Genomic DNA, 11,456 nt, shown 5'->3' with positions numbered 1-11,456 from the left:
GCAAAATTTGTTATATATAAGTATGTTTGATATTCTAGGCTATTGCACTAGAGTTGAACGCGGAGTATTGAAGATTTCGCGTGATGAATTGATTATTGTTAATGGGTCTAAAATATGTGGTCTATATATTTTAGAAGGTTTAAATGTTGTTATTCATTCATCATTAACTGGTGGAGGCTTTTATGATAAGGAAGAGCTATAAGATTGAGTTCAACGCTTTATGAATTCCTTGAGGCTGTTGCAGAAGTGTATAATGAATTTTGCATAAAATAAGGGATAAAAATGCATGTAACCGCTGAGTTGTTATTGATTTTTTGAGGAAGGGTTGATGTCAAAGAAGCTTACTTGTTTGGTAGAGAATTTCTTCAGAGGAAGAATGGTGAAAGCCAAGGGATAAATTTGTTAAAAACTATAATGGAGAAAACTTAGTTTGAGGTGGAGTTTCCTACTATGGATGCTAGCAGTAGTGAGGGAACCGTTACAAAGATCTCTGATTATCATTTGACTCATGATAAGGTAAGAAGGGGGGTTGTAGCATCTCAAAAGAACGATTATGCTAGCCTTGGGTGTTATACTTTGAATGTGGTTGAAGGGTAGAAAAATTCAGAAAGAATGACCTTCAAAGAAGCATTCGAAAGCAGATGGAGTCAACGATGGTTGAAGACTCATACATGTGGGCTTGCTAAATTACCTAGGCAGAAAAGGGTAATTGGAAACAAGTGGAGACAATTGGCAAGATCAAGGTTCAAGGGTGGCTTGAATTTGATCAAGATTATTGATTAGAGTTTCAACATGGTACAAAGCAGCAAGGTTGTTGATGGTTAAATTGACATCAACACGGTTTGAAGTCAAGGTTGAGATTGTTGAAGTATGCCTTAAAACCTTTTTTGATGAATAGAAAGAAAACATATTTTGAGATTGCCAAAAATCAGAAAGCCGAAAAGAGCAAGAATGTCCGGTTTGACCAGTTCGCGAATTTCAAGTTTGACCAATTTGGTTTGCGGATCCGTTATTTAATGTTAGAATATTAGATATATATATATATATATATATATATATATTACTTTAGAAACAGTTTAAATTAATATAAAATATATTATAATATTTTATTTTAATAATTAATGGGTTGTGTTTTTTGGGCTTGGGTTTTAGCTATTATATATGTATCTCTTTGTTGTTTGAAAGAATGATAATTTAGAACTTTAGAGTAAAAAGGAGAAAAAAAGGTTTAGGGTCAAGGGTTATACAATCTTAGGGTTTATAAGGTTTGTGGTATTCTCAAGGAAAACTTAGAAAGACAAAGGTTTTGGAAAACCTTTGGAGTTATCTAAGGGGATTGCCAATTACTTCTAAATCTTGGATTTGAGTGATTTATATATTGAGAATTGGAAAGATTAGGAAACACTAGGGTAGAAAATAGGGGTTTGTTCTTGGGAGCCTTTATGGTTGTTCTTATGAACTCTTAAGGCGAATACTATTTTTTGTAACTCATATGTAATCTATTGTAACAACTTTCTGAGTATAGTGAATTGAAGGGTTGCTCTCTCCCCCAGAATAGATCTTTTTGATCGAACTGGATAAACAAGCATTTCGTCTTTTTCCGCTTTATTTTGTTATATTTTATGTTTATTGATCATTATTGCTGAAGGTCATTTATTTTGGTTGATACTGTTATTTCTCTCACATAATAAATTATTAATTGAATTGAACCTTGTCGTTATCCACAACAATGAATATATATGGTATTTGAGTAGGAATATAGTGAATCCGCTTTTTTTTAAGTTTTACAATCAAATATATTTTTGTGAGCAAATCATCCTCTTCACAATCAACATGAGTTGAGCCTATATAAAGGAGCTAGTTTAAAATATATAGTGATAATAAAAAATATATCAGAATGTCATCAAATCATATTTCACAATTATAATGAAATATAATTGAGTAATAATATTAAAATTTTACACTATCACTTAATATATCTATAGTAATTTAAAATTAAATATATAATGAATAAAAAATATCAATAATTAAAACATAAATTACTTTGGATTATTTCAAATTAAAAATTACATGAATGCATTATCTAATGCCTTAAAATTTTAATTAATTATTTTTTCATATAATTATCGTCAATTGGTAAATTTTAAATTATTTTGTAGTGATGGAAATATTCAAATGCTAAATTAATAATATCATACCATTTTTTATTTTTCTGTGCAACTTTATTTTTTTTCCTTATTTATTAGGAAGGTACATTGTCTAATCTAACAGTCTACATTCAACTGCACTGATAAGGTAGATGCATGTAATTTATTTGATCTTTTTAAAGGTACAAAATCTTATGAGGGTTTCTCAAAAGAAAGAGAAAGCAAAGGGGTAAGGAGTGTTGAATTTTCTCCAACTATGGAGAATAATGGTCGAGTATGCACCATTTGTAATAAGTTCTTTTCTAATGGTAAGGCTTTGGGAGGCCACATAAAGTCTCACTATTCCAAATTGTCAATCCCTCCAAAACCTCCATTAAATAGCCAAGCTCCTGAATATTCAGTAGGGTCAACCCAACATCCAAATCACTTTATCACTACATCTTGTGTCTCAATTGCCAATACAAGAAATAACTCTATACACAATCTTAGATCTCTGAAAAGAAATTGTTATTACAACCTAGAAAACTTTGGTAGGAAACATGTGTTTGAGTTTTATCCAAAAAACCCAACTGGAAAAAGATCGAAATGCAGTCGTAGACAATTCAATGTGGCTGGAGAAAAAGAAAAGAATACCCAATTTAGTGTAGCTGAAGAAAGAGAAGAGAATGCACAATTTAATGTGGCTGAAGAAAATGAAGAGAGTTCACAATTTCAATTAGTGTATGATGATTTTGATATGGAAGCTGCTAAAACATTGGTTATTATTTGTGCGAAAGAATGGCAACAAATCGAGGAGAAATACTATCAAAAGAAGGCAAAAAAATTGTGAAAATGGCACCATTGGAATTAAGTGTGATATTTGTCACAAAGTGTTTAAATTTTATCAAGATATTGATGGACGTGATAAAAAGCATAAGGAAATTAATAATCTATCTGAAGAAGTTGGTGTTAGTGGAAACGAAGATGATATTGTAAATGTAAAAGTGTATAAGTGTATGTATTGCTTTGAAATCTTTGAATCTGATAAATTTCTTGAGGAAAATGGGAAGATACACTTATCTTATTCTTCTTATTCTTAGTCATAGAAACATAGTTTTAAATTGCGGTCGTGGTCATTGGTTTAGATTTTAATGTTATTGCATTTTCTTTGTTTGAATAATGTTAAACATTTGGGTCTATTTTATTTTGATTATTATATAAGAACTCTTGTTAGTAATTTTTATCTATTTTTCATGTTACTTATTGTTTCTCGCTACAACAAATTCCTATTAAAATGGACATCTCAATTTTAGATCTAAATTTTCTGCAATAAATTTACCACTCAGTTACAAGCGGCAATCAATCTTTGTCATTGATTTGATATCAAATGGTACGAATTACACTTTCAGTAACTTAATGTTAACTAGTCCCGAATATTGATGTAAAATAAAACGAGCGAGTTCTATAACTTTATGACGCTATTACAATAAACAATCTAAGTTCATCGATTCCTAACAAATGGTTATTATTATTAGATACAATAAATTAAAGTTATTGATTAGTATATTGGTGCAGTCTAAATCATAAAACTTTTTTATTTAACTTATTTTCTCACAATCAACAAGTTAAATTGTTAATTTTTAAATATATTGGTTTAAAATATTAACATAATAAAAAATAACATCAAAATTTGGGGATCATTGTCCACCTTCCAACCTCAATTAGCCATATGTTTATGTATATTGATAAAGACTAATGTTGCATATTATAAGAAAAACATGATAGAATAGACCTAGTGCAATTGACCTTTGGATTCAAAAAATGCACTAAGTCCCCAACATCTAATAGGCGGGTCGAATCCGACACTTTTACACCATATCTTCACGTCGATGTGGTGATTTGTGCAAACCTTTTAGAGGTTCTGGACATGTTTTAAAGAGAGAGTGATCCTAATCTCGTTGATCTGTTCATGAGACTCTTCAAAACCAGACTTAGTAGGTGCCCCTGGTGTTGAAAAAGAATTACAAGTGTGAGTAGTGTGGGGAAGTCCCACATTGGTTAGGAGTGTGGAGAATTGAGCATTTATAAGTGGGAGAACCTACACGCCTATCAACTTATTGTTTTAGGTTGATGTGTGGCATCTCTCTCTTTTGTGATCCTAGAGAATTAGTCCCATTGGTGCTCCCAACTCTCCCGAACTCCCCAACAATAGTATCAGAGTCTGGTTCGGCTTCGTGGAGGAGAGGGAGTTGGATCCGGTGTTGGATTCTGTTATAGGATGTGGGGGAATCACACTTGTGTGGGATAATGTTAGGTCTAAGTGTGAGTGGCTAAATTCCCAAATCGCGTATAAATGGATGAAATGTTGGATTTATATGAAAGATGACCCATTAACCCAATACCTTAAGGTTTTGGGTGAGTATGTGACGTGTCTCCTACAAAGGTGTGTTGCTCAAAAGGAAATGTCCCAAGTTAAAATTCTCCCCCGTGTTCCCCCCCCCCCCCCCCCCCCCCCCCCCCGAATTTCCCTAACAAATGGTATCATGAGACCTTGGTTCAAGTGAAGGGACCAACTTACTTGTATCGAAATGGCCATAGGAGGTGTCCACTTGAAAAATGTCAACAGGGATACAAGTGTATGTGAATAAAAGAGCTTCCACTTGAGGGGAAGCATTATGGATAGAATCACACCTGAGGGAGAGTATTGAAAAAGAATTACAAGTGTGAGTAGTGTGGGTAAGTTCCACATTGGTTAGTAATATGGAGACTTGAACATTTAAAAGTGGGAGAACCAACACACCTATCACCTTAAGGTTTTGGGCCGGTATGTGGCATATCCCTCTCTTGTAATAGTCTCATTGGTGCTCCCGATTCTCTCAGGCTCACCAACATCAGTAAAAGTCGGGTTAAGGATTGTAATATGGATATTTGATCCATGCCCATGCTAGGCGTGAGGGTGTGTGTTCAAGTTGATGGTTGTGTTGTTGAATTTTGGTTGAAGTCCCACATTGCTTGCTTAGTTTCCCGGGTTGTTGGTTGTATAAATATGTGAGAACGACCTCCCTATTTAAGTTAGCTTTTGGGGTTGAGATCCAAGCATATTTAACATTGGGTTCTCTATCCTTGGAATTCAAAATACACTAAGTTCTGAATCATCTGATAAGTTAGTCGAACCATCTTGATCGACATGACTAGTGTGTTGAAGACTGGGTCTTTTAATACTTAGTTATTTTCAAATATTGTCATTCTTATTCTTTTTCGAATTCTTCAGCTAAAATCCCTAGGGTAACACCATCATCAAATGCCCGCCCCAAAATATGTCTCCTAGTCATGATCCCCACTTAGTATGTGGCTCGTTCTAATGGGAAACATTGATGGTGACGTGTATGCAGTTCATAACCATACAATGAAGTGGCAAGGTCATGATTCCCTGAGAAGTAGGCAGCCAACAAGTCTCACAGTCAAGGAGAGACAATTTTTACCCATTAGGAAACCCTAAATTCAGTCCCATAGGCCTCTATAAGTGCCTTAACCTTATGGTTGAGAGGACATTTTGATATTCACCGAAAACACCCCTACAATAGAGCTTATCAACCTAGTCAGCTTGAACTGGCCACACATAAAACACTTCCAAAACAGGGATCCTCACCCTCGTGAGCTTGCATAACACCTATAAACACTAAAGCCTATGGCCACCACTACCAGCCTAGGGGTGCCACACATCTGTACTTTTTTTAGCAAGTGCACTTTTCAACCCTTGCAAAAATCACTCTTACTATCTTCCAACTATTTATTCAATCAACCATGATCGTATTCAATTTTGTTTGTGGTGGTGTTGCCAATGTGTCTAACCTGATTAGTCGATACACAAACTATTTTTTCATCCAGTTAGTCAAATATTGTAGTTTCAACATATTTTAAATTTTTTGGATACTACACTCACACACTTTTGAACTGCATGACATAATCAACACATGATTCCTCTATAAAAAAACTAATTAGAACATTCCATACTTCAATTGTGGGTTTCAATATTTGTATAAGTTTGATCATTTTCTTGTCTTCACCCTTGATTTGTTTGTTTCCCAAGGTTCTCTTAGTTTTACATCTCACATTTTTGTTATGATACCGAAAAAATAAAACATATGACGTAGACACTTTTTTGTAATATAATTCATTAGTGAAGTATCACGATTAATGACAATCACCTATGACATATTTTCCAAGTATTTCAATAGATTGTGAAACATTTTTAGAGCCTGAGTAATATTATCCTTCTTTTAACATTCCAAAAAGCAAATTCAATTGAATATGTTATCTCTATAGAAGTAACACCAATAATTTCAAGCAAAAGTAACATGCATTTATTGGTTTTATATAATGAATCAATTATCAATACTATGAAAAAAATTTCAAGCAACTTGATGTATTCAGGATATGTCCAAAATATATCTTGAACAAATTTTCCATCCTCACACACTTTCTACCTAGAAACATATGGCGTTTTCCAACAATTTCAACAATTGTTGCATTTTAGATCTTAGACCCATTATCGCACTATTGTTTTTGTGTCGAATATTATAATTTTGCTTAATATTTGAGACACTATCATGTCTTTTTAATTTTCAAAATTTCAAGTATGTTTTTAGGTTGAACCATGTTCATCGTCATCTCAAGAACAATTTCCTTCTCATCATAATCTAAACGAGTAACATTAAGATGACTGACTAACTTGTGATCAAATCTATGTTTATGTACAATGCATATCATATTAAATTTCTAAACATTTTTTTATCATGTGGTACCCATGCAACTTAAAATTACGTCTACATTTCCTTATTATAGTGTCATCATGTTTCAATTTCAAGACATGTTCTTTATACTCATCACTTTCTTTCGCATCTCACCGTAGCAAATGTCGATCTTTTATCAGAATCGAAATCAAACATCCTGATAATTATCCCAAAACCTAATTTTACAACTTCCATATAGACCCATATAAACATAACGTAACATATTATGAATTAATCAGATGAGATAAAGACATGCATTACTTGTAAATTAGGATAATTATGAGGATTTTAATGTCGAAATACAATTTCATTGTGTTACCAAACACCATAACTGCATAAAGAAATAATTTGTGAGAGAGTTTAAAGAATATGACGTAAATCTTGAGTGAGAGAGTTTAACAAACTAATTATGTATAAAACGTTATGATTTGGAAGATAACATTTGGATTATGTATCTGTGTAAAGAAGTTATCTTCAAGATTGAAAAATTTCCTACACCTTTTCGCATTTCAAAAAACAACTTAATTGATTGATCATGGTGCATCTGAAAGTTATCATCTAGACATAACGAATGCACATTTTTTTCATAAAATTTGAGAGAAACATATAGAAAGTGTAATGAACAACCCATAAAACGACCCACGTATAAATTATATTTTGAAAACAAAATATAATTGGTTAAAAGTTGAAACAAATACAATATTTTTGAATAATATGTTTTTGTTTCGAACAAATTTGTCCTAAAAAAATTAAAACTGAAAGAGATTAACATCACATACTATTGTAATCAAAGTTTCGAATTAACAATAAAGTCCATAATATTATAGTGACTTCAATATCATCGTCGTCCTATCGTAACTTTACCCACGACCACACATCAACCCACCATATATTTTATTTCCTTGTTCTAGTGTCATCATGTTTCAGTTTCCTGACATGTTCTTCATACTTACCCTTTCTTTCACATCTCATCGTAGCAAACCTCTCGATAATTATCCAAAATCTAATTTAGGAACTTCCACGTAGACCTATTTAAACATAATGTAACATAATACCAGGGGTGGCCCTAAGCACGGGAGCCCAGGGCCCATAATTTTAGGGGCACCAAAAATTTTTTTTACCCCTATATATATTCAAAGAAAATATTTTAATATAAAAATAATTGTTAGAAAAAAAATACTGACTAACAAACTTATAGGGACACTACAAAGTCAAAATTAATAACAGATTCTCATTTCTCATATATAAATTATAGACTCGAATAAAATCAATTAATATATTCATAATTTTAACAACTACAAAATTTAATTGAGTCACTATAATTAAAATAATCATATAAACAATATTTTATAGGGTTAATGAACTTTTTCGTCCCTTTAAATATTTCTAATTTCGTTTTTAGTCCCTCCAAAATTTTCCTTCAAGAAATCGTCCCTTCAAAAATTTTCTTCTGAACTATTGGTCCTTAACGTCAAATCTCGTAGCTAATCGGTGGCTAAATTCGTAGCTAATCTCTAGCAAATTTGACGTTAGGGACCAATAGTTTAGAAGAAAAATTTTGAAGGGACGATTTCTTAAAGAAAATTTTTGAAGGGACTAAAAACGAAATCTGCAATATTTAGAGGGACCAAAAAGTTCATTAACCCTATTTTATATTATTGATGTAAGTTAGGAATCTCTAACCTTGCCAATTTTGAATTCAAGTAAGTTTTGGAAAGTTTTTATTCAATATGTTTTAGAGCAATTAAGTGAAATAATATTAGAATATATATGCAACGTATATGTAACCCAACGGTATGAAAATTATTCAATATGTACCCAACGGTATGATTATGAAAGCTATATCAATTGAATTTTGTCGATATAAATTAAATTATTCATTGTATTAATTTTAATATAATTGAATTTTATAAAGGTTTATGAATTTTGTGTCAATATTATTCAACGGTATTAATTTTAATATCAATGAATTTTTTAAAGGTTTCATGTTGATTTTCAATTTTCAATATCAAGTTTGATTTGGTGTTCAAAGGCTTTTGGAACAAATTGATCAGAATTTAAGTTGAAGATTAAAAATCAACATCATGTACTATTGTTTCATCTCTTTGATTGCTTGAAATGTTGCCTAGAAAACAATTGTCTGGTCATCTAAAACGAAAAAGAAAGAAACTAATTGAAATTGATAATAAATCTCAAAAGGGTGCTATTCATAAATTTTTTGAGAAACACCCTACAATTTCTATTTCGAATGATGCAAATTTTGGTAATTTGAACCTTGAAGTTGAGAGTTTAGAGAATGAACAACTAAATAGGATTGTTGAAGAGCGAAATATTTTGGTTGAAAATAATGAAAATAAAGATGACGATGATGATGAAGCTGAAATTTTTGATGACGAAGCTTATAATAATGAAAATGAACATATCCTTGTTTTTGTTGATGAACAACATAACGAGTCTAGTCTATTGGACATTTATGATCCAAGAACATGAATAACCTTAGCAATGACTTAAGAGATGAATTACTAGGAAATGGTCCTATAAGAGATGTGTCAATTGTGAATGGTCCTAAAGATACTTTTGGTAGACATTTCTCATCATCATGTTATATCCGTTATTGTTCTAATGGAGAAGAGCAAGATAGGAATTGGCTTGTTTATTCAAAAGAATTGGATAGAGTTTACTGTTTTTGGTGTAAGTTATTTGGTACAAGTAGTAAAATGAATCGCTTAGCAAATGAAGGTTTTAATGATTGGAAACATATTTATGAAAGGCTTAAAGAACATGAATCAAGCGGTGCACACATGTCTTTCATGAGTAAATGGATTGACTTACAAATTAGATTTAAAAAAAATATAACAATTGATAAACATCTTCAAGAGCTTATAAGAAATGAAAAAAGACATTGGAAAGATGTATTACTTAGGATAGTTTATGTTACTAGATATCTAGCTGAGCAAAATTTAGCATTTCATGGAAAAAATGAGAGGATTAATGTGGAAAACAATGGAAACTATCTTTCTCTTGTTGAAATGATTGATGAATGGGATCCTGTCATGCAAAAACATTTTGAACATATTAAGAATAATGAAATTCATTATCATTATCTTAGTCATAAGATTCAAAATGAATTGATTAACATGTTAGGTAATGAAGTCAAAAGTGCAATAGTCGAAAAAATCAAAGAAGTAAAATATTTTTCTGTGATTCTTGATTGTACTCCTGATGTAAGTCATCAAGAACAAATGACTCTAATTATACGTTGTGTGGATGTTTCTACAAGTCCAATAAAAGTTGAAGAGTTTTTTGTAGAATTTTTGAAAGTCTATGACACAACAGGTCAAGGATTGTTTGAAGAATTAAAAAATGTATTAGAAACTCTTAGTCTATATATTAATAATGTGAGAGAACAAGGATATGATAATGGATCAAACATGAAAGGTAAACATCAAGGTGTACAAAGAAAATTATTAAATATTAACCCTAGGGCATTATACATACCATGTGGTTGTCATAGCCTTAACTTGACACTTTGTGATATTGCAAATTCTTGTACTAAAGCTAAAGATTTTTTTGGAGTGTTACAACATATTTATACTGTATTTTCTCATTCGACAAAACGTTGGAAAATTCTTAGAGACAATGTGAAAGGTTTAACTATTAAACCATTGTCACAAACACGTTGGGAAAGTCATGTGAATAATGTATATGCAATTAAATCTCAAACTTCAGATGTAAGAGAAGAACTACTTCAACTAGCTGAACAAGATAATGATCCTAAAATTAAGAGTGAAGCCGAATCTTTAGCAACTCATGGAATTGGAAACTTTGAATTTTTAGTAGCTATTATTATTTGGTTTGAATTGTTAACTGCTGTTAATGAAATTATCAAAAGTTTGCAAAAAAAAAGACATGCATATTGATGTGGCTATTGAACTAGTAAAATGTTTGATCAAGTATTTGAAAAAATATAGAGAATCTGGATTTATAAATGCTAAGGCTAGTGCTGAAAAGATTGGAAATGAAATGAAGATTGAACGTGTGTTTATTCAAAAACGTAAAATTCATAGAAAACAACACTACGATGAAAATCCATCTCAACCCGCACAACTGAATCTTGAGTCTGCTGAAGAGTCTTTTCGAAATCACTATTTCTTATATATTGTAGATCAAACAATTGGCTCACTTGATAGAAGATTTGAGCAGTATAGCACATATGAAAATATTTTTGGATTCTTATTTAGTATTGAAAGGCTTAGATCATTATCTGATAGTGACTTGAAAGTATGTTGTACACATCTTGAAACTTGTTTAAAACATGACGATTCTCTTGATCTTGATGGTGAAATTTTGTTTGAAGAATTGAAAGTGATTAGAGAAGTTTTGACAGATGAATCAAAATCAAGCTATATGATATTGAGTTCTTTAAATACTTTTAATTGTTTTCCTAATGCATGCATAGCTTATAGAATAATATTAACTATTCCTATCAGTGTTGCATCGGCTGAGAGAAGTTTTTCTAAATTAAAATTATTAAAAT

The 11,456-nt window shown here is 31.4% G+C and overlaps 2 protein-coding genes across 2 annotated transcripts; both read left to right on the top strand.

Moving 5' to 3' along the window:
* The first annotated feature begins 2,403 nt into the window (after window positions 1–2,403).
* LOC131650329 (uncharacterized) lies at window positions 2,404–2,976 on the top strand. The gene has a single exon (XM_058920041.1). It carries the CDS (start codon window positions 2,404–2,406, stop codon window positions 2,974–2,976), a length of 573 nt encoding a protein of 190 aa, XP_058776024.1.
* Window positions 2,977–9,405: 6,429 nt separating this feature from the next.
* LOC131650320 (uncharacterized) lies at window positions 9,406–11,198 on the top strand. Its single transcript, XM_058920036.1, has 3 exons — window positions 9,406–10,755; window positions 10,874–10,973; window positions 11,161–11,198. The coding sequence occupies exons 1-3, from the start codon at window positions 9,406–9,408 to the stop codon at window positions 11,196–11,198; spliced, it is 1,488 nt and encodes a 495-aa protein (XP_058776019.1).
* The last annotated feature ends 258 nt before the right edge of the window (window positions 11,199–11,456 follow it).

This window comes from Vicia villosa, linkage group LG1 (genome assembly GCF_029867415.1).
Source record: "Vicia villosa cultivar HV-30 ecotype Madison, WI linkage group LG1, Vvil1.0, whole genome shotgun sequence".
Classification (NCBI taxonomy): domain Eukaryota; kingdom Viridiplantae; phylum Streptophyta; class Magnoliopsida; order Fabales; family Fabaceae; genus Vicia; species Vicia villosa.
Note: the sequence above shows the minus strand (reverse complement) of the source record. Positions and strands in the feature narration are given on the sequence as shown.

Excerpts from the sequence above, each read along its gene's own strand:
- LOC131650329 (XM_058920041.1), top strand. The coding sequence starts at position 2,404 with ATGGAGAATAATGGTCGAGTATGCACCATTTGTAATAAGTTCTTTTCT.
- LOC131650320 (XM_058920036.1), top strand. The coding sequence starts at position 9,406 with ATGAATAACCTTAGCAATGACTTAAGAGATGAATTACTAGGAAATGGT. Across the intron at positions 10,756-10,873 it reads TTGGAAACTTTGAATTTTTA|TATTTGAAAAAATATAGAGA; the intron begins GTAGCTATTATT and ends TGTTTGATCAAG. Across the intron at positions 10,974-11,160 it reads ACGTGTGTTTATTCAAAAAC|TATTGAAAGGCTTAGATCAT; the intron begins GTAAAATTCATA and ends ATTCTTATTTAG.